General features: G+C 39.6%; 2 protein-coding genes across 5 annotated transcripts in view; both read right to left on the reverse strand.

Moving 5' to 3' along the window:
- pros1 (protein S) overlaps positions 1–1146 on the reverse strand; it is a 10743-nt gene extending 9597 nt beyond the window's left edge. The window contains 1 exon segment of the mRNA NM_001077323.1: positions 930–1146. Coding sequence (NP_001070791.1) covers positions 930–1017 — 88 coding nt within the window. The 5' untranslated portion in view covers positions 1018–1146.
- Positions 1147–2797: 1651 nt separating this feature from the next.
- The window catches only part of rasa3 (RAS p21 protein activator 3), a 55588-nt gene continuing 41126 nt past the window's right edge, over positions 2798–17259 (reverse strand). Inside the window, exons 11-25 of one of the 4 annotated variants that reach the window (XM_009305229.4) lie at positions 16977–17125; positions 16535–16649; positions 16389–16463; positions 15055–15178; positions 13583–13689; positions 12855–12932; positions 12379–12456; positions 12225–12298; positions 11502–11549; positions 9455–9561; positions 8955–9037; positions 8591–8799; positions 8316–8419; positions 7345–7528; positions 2798–4932 (exon numbers count right to left, since the gene is read on the reverse strand). In XM_009305229.4, the coding sequence (XP_009303504.1) occupies positions 4857–4932; positions 7345–7528; positions 8316–8419; positions 8591–8799; positions 8955–9037; positions 9455–9561; positions 11502–11549; positions 12225–12298; positions 12379–12456; positions 12855–12932; positions 13583–13689; positions 15055–15178; positions 16389–16463; positions 16535–16649; positions 16977–17125 (1611 nt within the window). In that variant the 3' untranslated portion in view covers positions 2798–4856. Of the gene's footprint in view, positions 4933–7344; positions 7529–8315; positions 8420–8590; positions 8800–8954; positions 9038–9442; positions 9562–11501; positions 11550–12224; positions 12299–12378; positions 12457–12854; positions 12933–13582; positions 13690–15054; positions 15179–16388; positions 16464–16534; positions 16650–16976; positions 17126–17259 lie in introns of all 4 variants that reach the window. The other 3 variants (XM_009305228.4, XM_009305235.4, XM_009305232.4) reach the window with 3 other exon arrangements.

The following is a 17259-nucleotide window of genomic DNA, read 5'->3' on the forward strand; positions in this document are numbered from 1 at the left end:
CACAACCACAAACTTACAGACAGACATACAGCACTCTCTCTCTCTCTCTCTCTCTCTCACTCACACACACACACACACACACACACACACACACACACACACAAAATCAAGATACAATCAAGAATGCATACTAAACAAACACACAAATAGACACACATAAACATAGACAGACACACACAGACATACAACACTCACTCTCACACACACAAACCATAAACTGACACAGACAGACAGACAGATGCGCGCGCACACACACACACACACACACAATCAAAATTAAATCAAGAATGCGTACACAAACATACTTACGCAGACACACACACACACACACACACACACACACACACACATATAAGCAAGAACCACACACACATAGATCTCGCAGTAAACACAGGTGAGGGTCACTCTATAACTAGATTTGATTTGGAATAAGTTATTGGTGTGAACATTTCCACAGTGTAAACTCTGAGATTCAGAGTCAGTATTTAGTAAACATGATTACTGTAATAACTCCTGCTGCTGCTGTTATCATCATTATTAAACAGCAGAATCTCCCTAAACACTTCAGTTACTCTCATTTTGGAAACATCATCAGTTTACAAACTCAGTGAGTACAATACATGTGTGCATTTCCTAAACACGGTGACACAAAAGCATTATTCATCACATGTATATGTCATCATCCCCTACAAATCTTCCCTGTGGTGACCATGCTCTAGTTCCCCTAATACACCATAGTGAGCCGCTAGTTATTGTTTAATACAAATGCCACCATTGTTATTGTTTCTGATGTGAATAAAGCACTTAAAGTTCCTGCAGTTTAGGTCAGTAAGTGATGAAGCTGTGCTCAAAGTGAAGGTAAACACGAGCAGCTGATAGAGAAGCGCTTTATTCGGCATCTTTAGTGAATGTTGATCAGCTTTACTCACAGCGCTGAGAGCCGCAGAGTGTAGCGGACAGCAGCAGCAGCAGCAGGCCGAGCTCCGAGCCGCTGCACGCCGCCTTCAGACTCCTCATGTCCCGCTGAAGTTCCAGTCGCTTCCGCTTCGGTGTCTCGGATCCAAACACTCGCTTTTCCTGTTGACTTTCCTCTAGTGTTTCTGGCAGACAGAGCTCATGCCTGGCCGGCGTGTGTGTGGGTTAACCATGAGGGAACTAGTAGCGCTCAGCTGGTCAGTGCGCTTTAGGAGGCGGGTGGTGACAATAGAGGCTGGAGGAAATTATGTAACAGGAATTAAAGCTTGATAAATAATGAATGTCACCAGTTTCTCACCCGACAAACTTTTTGTGAAGAGATGACCTCAAGCTGAACTCAAATATCACTTTAAGATTGCTACAGTGTAGACATTTTTCAAGCTGTTACTTTGAAAAAAAAAAAACCGTTACTTTTGTATCATTTATTTAAACATTTGTAAATGTTGTTTGTAATCTGCTACATTGTTACTAAACGTTTGTAAATGTGACATTTTGTGACTTTGTAAACAAAACGTCACTACTGGAAAACTATTTTATTTTTGCAAATGTTTATCAAGAATGCTACATTGTTGCTTATGTAAACAATGTTTGTGTTACTTAAAAAAACGTTGCTTTTGTATTATCATTTGTAAATCTTGTTTATCATCAATGCTACATTGTTGCTTTTGTAAATTTTCAATTGTTATTGAAAAACAAACGTTACTGTACACATTACTACAGGAAAACTACACCATTTACTTTTTGTAAATGTTGTTTGTAAATAATGCTACATTGTACCTTTTGTAAACATTGTGAACGTTATTTTTCAATTGTTAATTAAAAAGATTACTTTGTAAACATTGTTACTACTGGTGAACTTCACTATTTAAACAATGCTACGTTGTTACTTTTATAAACAATGTTTGTTTTCCTTTTGAAAACTGTTATGCTTTGTAAATGTTGTTTGTAAATAATGCTACATTGTTACTTTTGTAAACATTGTGAACTTTATTTTTCAATTGTTAATTAAAAAGATTACTTTGTAAACATTGGTACTACTGGTAAACTATTTACAATAAACAATTTTTGTTTTACTTTTGTAAACGTTACTTTTGAAAACTATTGTTTTGTAAATGTTGTTTATATGCTACTGTTACTTTTGTAAACGTTGTGAACGTTGTTAATGTTCAATTGTTGTTACCTAAAAATAAACGTTCCTATTGTAAACATTGTTACCACCGGAAAACTACACTATTTCATTTATGTAAATGTTGTTTGTAAATAATTGTTACTTTTGTAAAAATTGTTTGTAAACATTCATTTTAAAAACGACACTATTTACTTTTATAGACATTAGTAACATGATTAACTTTGTGAATACTGTTTGAGAACGTTTCAACATTTTTTTAAAGTTACTTTTGTGCAACATTGTACAGTATGTAAACAAGGTGACACGGTGGCTCAGTGGTTAGCACTGTGGCTTCACAGCAAGAAGGTCACTGGTTTGAGTCCCGGCTGGGTCAGTTGGTGTTTCTGTGTGGAGTTTGCATGTTCTCCTCGTGTTGGCGTGGGTTTCCTCCGGGTGCTCCGGTTTCCTCCACAGTCCAAACACATGCGCTATAGGGGAACTGATCAACTACACTGGCCATAGTGTATGAGTGTGTGTATGGGTGTTTCTCAGTACTGGTTTGCAGCTGAAAGGGCATCCGCTGTGTAAAACATATGCTGAATAAGTTGGCGGTTCATTCTGCTGTGGCGACCCCTGATAAATAAGGGACTAAGCCAAAAGAAAATTAACCCCCCCCACCAACCATCAGCATTAAAAATAAAGACTCAGACACAGTTTTGTTTTGCTATTGCCTTCATTTGGACAAAATAAACATGTGCACTGAGTGTGTTTCATTCACTGAATTGGTCTGAACACACATCACTCACTCACACACACACACACACACACACTGCTGTCCCTTCTTAAGGTTCTGTGATCAAAGTTCCTTCAGTTACTGAATGGATCAAAAACAGGAGAAATACTCCTACATGGCATTATTGCATACTTCATACAGTGCACTGGGATTATTGTGAGGTTGTTTTTCGTCACATTCGCATTATTCTGTGATACAAAAATAAATAACAATTCATTTGGGCAGGAAAACGGGGCTGTTCTTAAAATATAGGAGTATTGAAACGTGCATCACTGAACGACAGAAACACCAAACTAACATGAGGACAGACGACAACAGAAGAGTGAAGCTCCGGCTCATAGTTCACCCCAAATCAAGAGATGAAGGAAAGATGGCTTCAGTGTCTTTACCATTACTGTAAAATCATGGCCAATAATTAAAGTGGAGGGGGACGCGGTGGCGCAGTAGGTAGTGCTGTCGCCTCACAGCAAGAACAATAACCACAATTTCTGACAATAACCAAACAGCTTAGAATGCTTATCAGCCAATCAGAATCCAGCATTCAGCAGCACTGCAATATAATATATATATACATATTTTTTTCATTATGTATGTATATATATATATTCAGTATGTATTTGTGAATATAAATATGAATATTCTGTTGATCTGAGGGTGAAATATGAGCAGGGAATATTCTAAACAGGTCTGATGAAGTTCATCCAAAGAAACACATCCATATTAAACACATCTATAAAGTATGATGGGATGGACTGTGAGCTATTATTGATTATTAATCGATGAAACACACTCACACATGCACTCACGCACACACACACTCACAGATTCACGCACACATTCACACACATGCAAGCGCACAAAAACACACGCACATATACACATGCATGCACACGCACACACATGTACACACTCACACACACATGCAAGCGCACATAAACACACACACATTTACACTTGCATGCACACACACTCACACATGTGTGCATACACACACTCACACATGCATGCACACAAAAATACACACACACAAACGCACCCATACACACATGAAAGCACACGAAAACACATACACGCACTTACGCATGCATGCGCACACACACAAACAAACACATGCATGCGCACACATTTACACATTCATGCACACACACTCACATATGCGAGCATACGCACACACTCATACATGCATGCACACACAAACACACACACAAACACACTCACACATGCATGCACACACATGTGCGCACACACAAACACACACACTCACACATGCAAGCACACAAAAACCCAGACACACACATTTACACATGCATGCACACACTCATGTGCGCAGACACATTCATAAATGCACACACAGACACTCGCACATGCACGCACACACACACACATACACACATCTGCACGTACACACGCACTCACACATAAACAAACACTCGCACACTCACAATCATACACAGAACCACACACACACACACACACAGTAAGAACAGTGTATCAATGCAGTATAAAGACAGACGCTGATGTGCTGCTGAACACAACTGGACCCACAAACCATAAGGAAGTGGTTTAGTGTCACTCCACACGCTGACACACACACACACACATTTCCCACAATGCACCTCTTCTTCAGTCTCCCTGGAGACACACTACAGGATCAACACCGGACACGTCTGAACATTCCTGATATAAAGAAACAAATTCAGCCGCAGGTCCGTCATCCAGTCACTTATAAACCCTGTGATAGCAAAGGATTGTGGGATACGTCCTGGAGAACTCCGTTTATAAAACATCTAGAGGACGATTCCTTCATAAAATGTTAAAATGCGCCGCGTGGCGAAGCCTCATCGTCCCAGAGCGCGCCATGTGTAAAGTGCGAGACCGCCGCCGCTCGGCTACTGCATTAAACACCACAGCTTTAGCTCGAGTCAGCGGACACTTCCTGTCAATCACACCTCATTTCCTGTGCAGAGCGAGGGGGTGTGGTCAGATGGAGTAGGTGGAGCTTTCTGACTGCTGGCGGATGTAGCACTGGAAGCTCTGATCACCGATTGGATGTTCCCTGGAAACACAAATATATGATGTGTCATAATCAGATGAAGAATTCCCTGCTTCTCACATGTGCAGTCAGTGATGCAGATAACACCGAGTCATGTGGAGGTGCGTTAGTGCCAATAAAAGAGGCAATGTGTCTTAAAGGGACAGTTCACCCAAAAACCATATCTGTGGTGGTTGAAATTACGGAAGTTTTCCAGGATAAATAACAAAATGGGACGGTGGCTGGAGATGGGGCTGAAATACGGGAGACTCCTGGGAAAAACAGGAGTGTTGGCAGGTATGCTCACACACACACACACACACACTCTGGACTCTGACTACTTCAATAGACTGAAATGCCCAGCACGGCATATCAACAATGTCTCGCGCTGAATGCTGTCGACCAATCGCTGTCATCGGTCCAATCAGCGCAGATTAGATTGCTGGGATAATCAGGTAAAAATAAATGCAGATTATAAGACAATGAAAGTGTTTTATGAGCTTGCAAGCAGATCAGCCTGTTGCTGGACACCCCAAAACCAAAATATGACCCTTTATAAAACATAATGGGGGTTCTTTAACTTCCCTATAATTTTATTTGTCCTACTATGGAATTCAATGGTTAGCAGTTTCCAACATTCTTATAAACATCTTCTTTTGTGTTTAACTGTAAAAGAATTGTCGAAACATTTGGAACTGCTTTCATTTGTGGCTGAACTATCCCTTTAATATAAATGTAACTCCAGAAATCGCTGTAAGAATTGGAAAACAAACCTAAAACAAATCATTTGCTCACACTTTATTCTGTTTATTCTTTTAAATTTTATATTGAATATTTTTTAGAACAAATAAATCTGCCTGTGCTAGATTTTGGAGCACTATCGTAAGTTATTTCAAGAGTTCACACTTAGCTGATGATTTATAAAAGCTTGTTTGACATGCTGTCCCGGGAGAGAGCCCCGAGCTCAAGGGCTCCTCGAGCCCGGGGCTTAACTCACTTTGGCAGAGCAAGAGGGGAGCCTGAGCTCGGTGGATCTCAGACCTCCCCTGCTGCGGTAGCTAAGGGAACACAAGGGATTAGACAAGCTTGATTGTTATGCATGTTGAATGTCTTTGGATGGTGGGAGGAAACCGGAGAACCTGGGGAAAACCCACGCGGACAACATACAAACTCCTCACAGAAACACCCACCGGTCCTGTGGAACCAGGACTGGCAGTGTTCTTGCTGTGGGGCTCACAGTGCTAACCACTGAGCCGCCGTGCCGCCCAATCAGAGGTAAAGGAGGAGAATAGGGGAGGAAGGGAGTTTCTTCCAAACGAAGATAAAGTGAACTGAAAACTGAGGCTATTTATAGTAGCTTAGGGCTCGTATGATTGGAAGATAGTGATTAGCAAATGCGAGACCGGCCGTGATAAATCATAAGCACGTGATCCTCTCGAAATTAGTTTATGAATAAACTTCACTTTGTTAGATGAGCTCCAGATTTGGCTTCAGTACTGACTAATCTAGTGTATTTGCACACATTTAATATTGTAGAGCTTCCTTTTAAAGATACGTGTTTAAAAGAGAGATTTGTGAGGGATGAACTCATATATGCTGAGCGCTGTATATATTACTGCAAAACATAACAATATTACAGCCAGGGCTTTACATTAACTTTTTTAATCACCGGTCACTGTGGCTAGTAGTTTTCCAATGTTACTAGCCACTCTGCATTTTCACTAGCCACAATTTTGTTGTTGGGAAAATATATTTTATATGCATAAATTTGACGTTGACATGCTAAAATGACTTGATTTAAATGTGCTGTGTCCACATGCGTCCTCATTCATTTCACTTTTTGTGTGTCGAGTATGAGTTCGCTCAATGAGTGTGAGCAAATGGGTCAGGGTTTCATAGTGTTATATTGCAATTAGTTTTTATTTCACATGACCTTTTTTACAGCTCAAAATTAACGATTTACCAAATTTATCTCTATAACCATGCGAAACAATAATTATTTCTTAGCCACAAATTTTTAATGTGTCAAAACAAGCAAAATATAGCTGTATACTTTACTTTTTATTTAACTAAACATTTCTTAAAAAAGAAAGAAAAGCAATTGACTTAAAAGCAGATGAAACATACCGTGTGTGATAATGAAAGGATCACATGTACACGGTTAACTTTAGGCAATTTAATAATCTGTTCAAAGTGAAAGCAGCCGGTGCCGCTTACAAAAAGACACATTTTGAGCTCTTAAAAGCATCAGGACTGCGGATGCATCTTCATCACTATTTGTCTAGTTTATTTGAAAGAGGACTGATGACAGTTGCGTTTCCAGAACCTGTTCCAGACACAGTTGCTTCACGATTCGGGAGCGCGCACGCGTTAAGCAGTCGCGCGCATCACATCAGCTGTTAGCGCGAGTGATGATCTTTACCCTGTGATACTCACTGGCTTCCATACTTGGTTTTCCTGAACTTGTCTCGTTTGTACTGTGTGTGCTGCTGCTCCAGTGTCTGCACGGCGGAGATCACGAGTCTCAGGGTTTTATAGGTTTCCTGCGGGTCATCGATCACAAACGTAGAGTATTCCTCCTGCTCCGGCCCGTCGTACACTGACTTACTGCCACACGCCTCTGCACACAGTATCAGGACATTTTCATCAACACAGTTCTCCTACTAAAATCCCACAACTTTACCAAGACTTAAAGGTAAACATCTATGACGTTGTGCTTAGATCAGTAAAATAGAGGCCATGTCTATGAATTAGGGCTAAACTTATTAATTAATTGTTAATAATTAATATTAATAATTGAATTAATAATTGAATTATTTGATTTAATATTCATCACTTGTTTTCAGCTCCTTTTTCACTTTAACCACTAAACGCATGCTCAGGTCTATTTAACCCACTATATTATCGATGCTGTAAAAGCTACCCCATGAACTTAAATGTAGCCAATCTTCCCCCGGACGTTTTCAGTGGCTAAACAACACTTCCGTGCATATAAACCCATTTATAAACAAGAACACGGTCAGCTTTGCATGGCAAAAATAGTTTTAAAACAGACCTGTCTAAAAGTAATACTCCAGCCGTGGCGTCACGCTTTCGATCATTGTTTTGATCTGCACAACAGTCATTGCCTTTAACGTGCTAAAGTATTCCCGATATTAATTCAGGGTTTAGAAAAGTTTTAATTCTGCATTTTTGGCAGATGCCCTATCAGTTTGCAGGATGACGTCTCTCTGTCAGCAATAGATCCGTGCTTTTAACTTATATGAGAGCATGTGATTGGCTGAAGATAGAAACAAATAACTCTTCCCTTATCATGAGTGTACGAACCCTGAATGAGTTTTCATGACTGCTCTGTTAGTGTGATATTCTCCTGTGTGTGTGTGTGTGCGTGCGTGTGTTGGACTCACCCTGCATCTTCACCAGTTTGGACATGTATGTGCTGTAGAGCGAGTAGATCCTCTCCGTCTCTCGATCTCCATCCACATCCAGCTGAATGTTGGCAGGAAGTCCACTAAACGACAGGAAGAAGAACATAAGTCATGATTCACACCTAATGTGAACAGAATATAGAGACCATACACAAGAATAAAAGTGTAAAGTGTGGTGTAAGCAGAATATAGACACAATAAAATGTAAAGTGTGCTGATAAGTATATGAGTATATGTGTGTGTGTGTGTCTCACCCTGTGCAGGGCGTGCAGCCGGGCGCTGTGTCCGCAGACAGCTTACAGCAGAGCCAGTGTCCGTTGAGGAATGCAGACGGGTGGAAGGTGCTCAGGCGCTTGCGGTTGCACTGACTGACCTTCGTCAGGATGTCGATCCAGTCTCGGGCCTCCACACAGTTATTAGCCTGAATGTAGAGCGCCCTCTCTGGCTGGATGACCTGGAACATCTGCAGGAACACACACACATATAATAGATCAGCGACTGGAGAGCTCAGAAACACAAACACACACACATAGCAGATAAGGAATAAAGAGCTCAAGACACACACACACACACACACACACACACACACACACACACACGTAAAGCAGATTCTCTTACATTCTTCATCTTGAAGGACTCTTCCTCCAGTCTCTCTACAGCCAGGATGTTCTCTATAGGGATACTGCACAAAGCGCCCTCTCCTGGACACACACACACACAAACACACAGTGAGTTTTCATGTTTTATGTTCTCCTCACATCTTCACAATCCTTCATTCTGGCTGAGTTATGAGCCGATTATTTCATGGTGACCCAAAACATCAACACACAGGAAAATTTACAGGTATTGCTATACTTGTGGGGACATTTGCTTCTCATAATGTGATGAACAGCAGGAGGTCTCATTTTCTCTTAATTGACTGGTTATTTACAGTACTTTTTGGCAGGGAAAGTGTTAAACAGCACTTGGGAAATAATTAAAAACAATTAACAATCATTTTGACTGTAACTGTATATTAATATGAACAATATTATTAATATGGCAAACACACGATGGGATTGATGACAGACGCCTCACACACCTGTAGTGAGAGTTTCAGGACAAACCTTTTGCGTTACCTTTGGTTTTATGGTAGGTGAACTCGTGGTTGGTGAGGCGAAACCATCTCTTCTTGAAGTTCTTCAGACCGAAGCGGTTTCGTCCCTGAGCTCGCTTGATCATGAATCTGAAGGTCAGAAGAGGGAAACATCAGAGAATCCATCACACACACTCCTACAGTCTGGTTAATAATCCACCGCTCTGATGTCAACAAAACCCACCACTGCATTTGATTATTCTCCACACTCCTGCATTACTCTGGGATTGTGTTCAATAACTGCTGTCGTCATCTACATGTGTTATCTGCAATATTCTCAATCTTTAATGGAAGATTTACCATTTGAATGATTTCTGGTCAATATTTAGTCAAATACGTGTATGTTTCATTTGAGATATTATAAAATGATGTACAGTGGTCCCCTGTATTCACTAGAGTTCTAAAAATAACCGACCATAGGTGAAATCCATGAAGTAGCCTGCTTTATTTTTTACAGATATTATAGATATCACAACAAGAAGGTCGTTGGTTTGAGTCCTGGCTCGGTCAGTTGGTGTTTCTGTGTGGAGTTTGCATGGTTTAAAAAAAAATAAAAACTGCTTTTAATCTAGCTGAAATAAAACAAATAAGACTTTCTCCAGAAGAATAAATATTATCAGACATATTGTAAACATTTCCTGAATCTGTTCAACATAATTTGGAAAATATTTTAAAAAGAAGAAAAAAAAATCAGAGGTGGGGGAATAATTATGACTTCAACTGTATATATATATATATATATATATATATATATATATATATATATATATATATATATATATATATATATATATATATATATATATATATGTGTATGCTGCTATTATTTATTTAACTGCTATCGAAATATATTACTAATTAATCCTCTCTTTATACAATTTATTAAGTTTCAGGCCTGTAGGCATAAGGGGTTCTGGTGGTTTAAAAGATGAAAGGTGTGATTGTTATTATTTTTGAAAAATTTCTTATTATTTAAATGGCCAAATTCTAACCAAGCAAGACTTAATGTACAGGCCAGTGTGTTATTTGCCTGTAGGCTTCAGTGTTTAATTTACAACAAGTTTTAACAGATTTAACAGATTTATGATAGGTGATGAAAAATTGTCTTTAAAAATAAGAATCTTTTTATATTTTTTTATTCAAAATTTTCATTATTTATAAAACTGTAAAATAAAAATAACAGTTTAAATGCACATTTGTAAATAAACACTTTAATAGTACAATAGTATGGTAAACAATTTGACAAAATGCTTGGAAATATTTTTTGGTACATCAAAAAGTGGTTATGATAACCATGCGGCAAAAAATAAGTTCTTAAAATGTCACTAAAATAAATATGCAATATGTGTACCTTATAATTAAATAGAAAACAAATAAGCAGCCTATTTCAATAAGCCGGCTACAGGCCTAATAGTGTAATGTAAGAATAATGTCTATTACTGATTAAGAGAGTTTAATAAAGACTTCAGTGTATTTAGCTATAGTGTAAATATAACATGTCTCATATATCAGTATTATGCCTATACACAGGCTGTATTTTGTCTGACAAAATGTTGCGACCTCTGATTAATAAATAGACGAAGCCGAAAAGACAATGAATGTATATAAATGAGAGTAAATCAGTAATACAAAAAAGGTTTCATGTGTCATAATTAGTAATAAAATTAAAGCACAGTAGAGACCTCTGTAATATCTCCGTTATTAAAACTGAGACTAAAAGCAGAATAGGTGGAGAATTTTCCTCTCCTGCTGCTCAGGTGTTTCTTCAGGATGTGAGTGTCTGAAAGAGTGCTCAGATTTACAGCTCAGACACTTCAAAACAACATCAACATCACCATCATCTCAATTCAGCCACTAATAAAGGAGGAACAGCTGACAGCTCTGGGTCTGTCCTCTTAATAGGCACACTAGTAAGGGTGTATGTGTGTTCACTACACAGGGAGGAAGCACAAGAACAGAGATCTTCTGGAAGGCTGTGTGGAGAGTCGGAAGTCATGAATTAAGGGTCAAAGGTCACAATGGCATCTTACCTGCCTGAGCCTTTGGCATCAAACCTCTTAATAATGAGTTTAACGCTCCTGCGGCCAGCAGAGAAACACAAACACACACACACGTTTGTTTTTCTGTCTCACATGTTTACTGTGGCTTCACTCGAACCCTAAACTAACCCTCACAGAAACAGCAGCCAACCATCAGATACTAATGATTCAGACAGACATTGAAACACACACACACACACACACACGCACACAGATATACAAACAACACAAACACATATATTTAAACAACACACACATTCAAACAAACAGTCAAATATACACACACACATATATTTAAACAAACATACTCAAACACACACACACACACACACACAGACAACACACAAAATACACGCTCAATCAGACAGATGCTAAAACACCCACACACAAGTCCACACAGACTCAAACACACACACACACACATACAGACAACAATACTAAAACACACACACACACTGAGTAACACTTCAAACACACTAAAACTCACACACACACACACACACACACACACATACATACAAACTCAAACACACAAATACACACACACTCAAACAAACAAACACACACACACACATTCAGACAAATATTCTCAAACACACACACTGAGTAACACTTCAAACACACTAAAACTCACACACACAAACACACACACACACATCCACACACAAACTCAAACACACATAAAAACTCTCTCTTACACACACACACACTCACCCTTCCTTCAGCATGATGGGCGTCTCGATGCTCTTCTGGTCCCAGCGTGCTGACGACGAGATCAGATCCAGAAACTGCAGCGGATAAACACACATCAGAAAACTGACGACACACACACACTCACACACACAAACAGACACACACACACACTCACGTTCTTCACTGCGTCTGCGTACTTCTGCTCATTGAAGTAGTCGTAGAAAGCAGCCATGTAGGACTCTTTAAAGTTGGCCTGTCAGAGAGAGAAGAGTGTTTATTATTATCCTCATCACACACTGCAGTCTGAGTGTCACAGCACAACACACTCCGCATCTGCATCACACAATATAAACTCAAGCAAACAAAATGTTCTCCCCGTGTTGCCGTGGGTTTCCTCCACAGTCCAAACACATGCGCTATAGGGGAATTGATCAACTACATTGTCTGTTGTGTATGTGTGTATGAGTGTATATGAGTGTGTATGGGTGTTTCCTAGTACTGGGTTGCGGCTGGCAGGGCATCCACTGTGTAAAACATGCTGGAATAGTTGGTGGTTCATTCCGGTGTGGAGACTTGATAAATAAGGGATTAAGCTGAAGTAAAATGAGTGAGTGAATGAAGCTTTAAGTGTAAATACGTGCACACACTCACAGATTTGGACTTGGCCAGGCTCCCCAGAGTCTGTATGGTTTTGGAAATGAGCGTCAGGGTTCGAGATGTGCACGGATCCTGGAGGAGAGAAAACATGACCCGAGTAAACACCTAGATCAGTGTGTGTGTCTGTGTGTGTGTGTGAGAGGATGCTTGTGTGTTTCTGTATGTATGTGTGCCCAGGCCTGTGTGTGTGTGTGTGTGTGTGTGTGTTTGTTTGTATGAGTTGGAATGTGTGTGTGTATAAGAGTGTGTGTGTGTGCTTGCATGTACACATTTTTTTTCTATGTGTGTGTGTGTGTTTGCGTGTACGCAATTTTTTTCTCTACATGTGTGTGTTTGTGTGTGTGTGTGTGTGTGTGTGTGTGTGAGAGAGAGTTTGCGTGTGCAAAATTGTATTTTCTCTATATGTTTGTGTGCATATGCGTGTGTTTGTATGTGTCTATGTACATGTGTGTGTGTGTCTATGTTTGTGTGTTTCCTTAAGAGAGTGTGTGTATAAGAATGTGAGGTGTGTTTGCGTGTACACAGTTTTATTGCTATGTGTGTGTGCACATGTGTGTGTGAGTGTGTATGTGTGGCTACATGCATGTGTTTGTGTGTTTGTGAGAGTGTGTATATGTGTGTGTGTGTGCGTGTGTGTACAATTATTTTTCTCTCTCTCTGTGTGTGTGTGTGTTTGTATGTTTGTCTACATGTGTGTGTCTGTGTTTGTGATGTGTCTGCACCGGGTGATGCGGCCGCAGGTGGAACAGGTTTGGCGACAGGATTGCAGGAGCAAAGAAGCGCAGGAAGATGAAGCTGCTGACTGCCGTGTAGCGAACATCTGCATCCACTGAAAACACAACAGCATAGAACACATTACTTTTACAAATGATATTAACCCAGCACACACACCTGTCTCTTCACCTGGCTCCTCAACTACAAAACCCATCAAAAATTATAATTACTTTAATTTTAATTCACAAACTTAACATCAGATTGAAAAACTCCTCACAATTATTTATATACAGGTTTGCAGAAAGCAGAAATTTGAATACTAGCATGCTACACAGAAACTATACAGCAGTTCACACATGCAAAACTCATCAACATTTGCATTGGGACAGAAATGAATCTCTCAGAGGACCAGCAACTTCACCAAATCTGTAGGAAATTTGCTTTTAATCAATTAGCTGAACTCAAATCTTAAAGTTCTCCTGTACAACTGTCTGTAGAGTGAGGTGTGTGTGTGTGTGTGTGTCTGCAGTGCTCGTCTGTGGCCTGAAGGTGGCGATGCAACACTCACAACAACACAAACTGGAAAATGGAGGAAAACAAACACAGGAGAACAGCAAGAGTTCATCAAACTGATGCTCAATCAGAGAAATCTGACAACTTTAATGCTTGTTTCTGCATCATCAGCTGCTCCACAGCACTTAAACCTGCTCTCAGAGCTGATGAGGAGCGACTTCTGCTGTCAAACACTGACAAACCACACTTCATTTCATCTGTATGTCTGTAGCTCATTTCACAACACACATCATCTCAATCCCTGCAGGAAATGCTTTCTTACTCAGAGTTTTTGTCTTGTTTCTAGCTCAAACATCGAAAGATTCCCAAACCAAGAAGCATTTTCTAAACAAGCAAAACATATCGTCTTGTTTTCAGAGTCAAAATTAAGTGAGTTAAAACAAGCTAAATAATCAGACAATGAGGTAAGCAGAATAAACATGTTTTCACTGAAATGACATTATTTTTCTTACCCAATTGGCAGATTATTATGCTTTTTTATTTCGGCTAGAATAAAAGCTGTTTTAAAATAAAATCGATTGTTTTAACCCCATTTTAAGGTCAATATTATTCGCCCCCTTCAGCAATATTAGTGTTGGATTGTCTCCAGAACAAACCACTGTTATACAATGACTTGCCTAATTACCCTAACTTTACCCTAATTACCCTAGTGAAGCCTTTACATGTCACTTTAAGCTGTATAGAAGTGTCTTGAAGAACATCTTGTCTAATATTATGTGCTGTCATCATGACAAATATAAAATAAATCAGTTATTAGAGATGAGTTATTAACACTGTTATGATTAGAAATGTGTTCTGACCATTATAAGTGTGTTCTGAACGAAACAATCTCTCCATTATTTATATATAGATGTACACTATAATGGTGATGTGGACGTCAAATAAAGTAAATAAATGAGCCGCTCACCCTGAAAGCGCGAGGCCGCAGACTCACGCAGAGAGAAGAAGATGTCGCACATGACGGTCGGGCAGCTGACGCCGGAGCTGGTGATCACGCTGAAGATGCGGTCCACATACTGACGCAGGTTTTCCTGAGGACACACACAGGAATATTCAATCTCAGATATTCCTGAACAAATATCTAAACAACTAAAGCTGAACTGAAAACTCATAACAGCTACAAATAATAAAACGGACAAGAAAATTACTGCGTCATTTAATTAATAGAAAATAATAAATTAATATAAAATAATTCAATTATGATAGCAAAAGGTTTTTCATACTGATCCGTCACTTATTCTTGATATATTTAATATAACTCAATGTTTTAGTAGTTTAAACCATTAGTATCGATTTAAATGAGTAAATTAATGCAATAAATGTAATTATTAGTTTATTGGCGACGCAGTGGCACAGTAGGTAGTGCTGTCGCCTCACAGCAAGAAGGTGGCTAGGTCGCTGGTTCGAACCTCAGCTTAGTTGGTGTTTCTGTGTGGAGTTTGCATGTTCTCCCTGCGTTCGCGTGCTCCGGTTTCCCCCACAGTCCAAACACATGCGGTACAGGTGAATTGGGTAGGCTAAATTGTGTGTGTGTGTGTGTGTGTGTGTGTGTGTGTGTGTGGATGTTTCCCAAAGATCGGTTGCGGCTGGAAGGGCATCCGCTGCGTAAAAACATGCTGGATAAGTTGGCGGTTCATTCCGCTGTGGCTACCCCAGATTAATAAAGGGACTAAGCCGACATATTATTGTGTACACTACTGTATTAGTGTATTATTAATTCAATTATTAATTATTAAATAAATAAAACACATTTAATTATTAATTATTAAATTAATAATAAAAATATTTTAAAAATTAAATTTAAAACTAATTAACTTGGACAGAGAAAAACACACTGTTGCAGTACACTGCACATTTTACAGTATTACTGACAATTCTTACAGTTTTACAGGCTAAATTTACAAGCGTACTGTAAATGAACAATTACAGCTGTGTTGTAGTTTTACAGCTTAATTGTAATTGTAATTTACAGTGCACTTGTAAACTTTACAATATTACCGACAACCAAAATTGCCAGTAATACTGTACATTTTACAGCAATTTATTACAGTGGTTTTCAACACAATATATTGAACATAATAGTTTAATAACTCATTTCATTTGTCTTTTGTACTGTACATCACAAAAGGGCAAATAGTTTTGTCTATAAGTAAATGTTACACCGAACATTATTAAACCCATAATCTCACATTACATGCATTGGGAAACTGTTTGGTTTGAGGAACAGAAGTTGACGCTCACCCTGTTTGTGTCCAGATTCTCCGACTCCTTCAGCTTGACGGGGTCGATCTCGCAGGGTTTGTGGTCGCTGCAGATCTACAGGTAAATAAGAAACACGGTGAACGCGGCGTTCAGATATCCTGCATTATAGATGGAGATAGACCCACCTCATCGATGATGGGCTTCAGTGTGACGCGCAGGTAATGCATCCCCGCCAGCTTCATAGTCTCATCGATGCACTTGGACGTGAGCGAGTTCCCTCTGAATATGGTGTTGGGGTCCCTGCGCAGACAGAGGAGACACTGAATAAGGGGGGACACTAATACACACCTCCTGGTCTCCATTGTGTAACCAATAGGGTGTATGCACAGCTACACTTTCCTCAGGCCCCAAAATGTACATATTCGGCAGGGTATGATGAATGATCTGATGGGTATTTCTAGCTTAAAATTTACAGACACATTCAACGACTTATCGTACATCTGGTGTAAAACAGGAGCCCTTTAAAGAATCTTTGGTGGTTTCATAAAAAGTGTGAGGAGCAATAGAGGACCATGAGGAGCTGCTGTGTATTCACTGACGCTGCTGGTGTGTGTGTGTTTTACTCACTGTGTGCGGCTGATCTCTGCGTGAGCGATGGCACTGAGGAAAGGCACGATCTTGCCGTAGTGCAGGAAGAGTCTGACCAGCGGGACGGCCGCCTCCTGCTTCTCCCGACACACCTCACCCAGAATATGAGCCGCAGACGCTGACACCGGCTACACATACCCACACACACACATTAAGACACACATACACAAACACTTGCTTACTTGTTTTATTAAGTTAAATTGAATTATACAAAGTTTATATTTTTAATCTGTTTGATTGATGTAAGCTGACTAGAAAAGTT

Source organism: Danio rerio, chromosome 1 (genome assembly GCF_049306965.1).
Source record: "Danio rerio strain Tuebingen ecotype United States chromosome 1, GRCz12tu, whole genome shotgun sequence".
NCBI classification, from domain to species: Eukaryota; Metazoa; Chordata; class Actinopteri; order Cypriniformes; family Danionidae; genus Danio; species Danio rerio.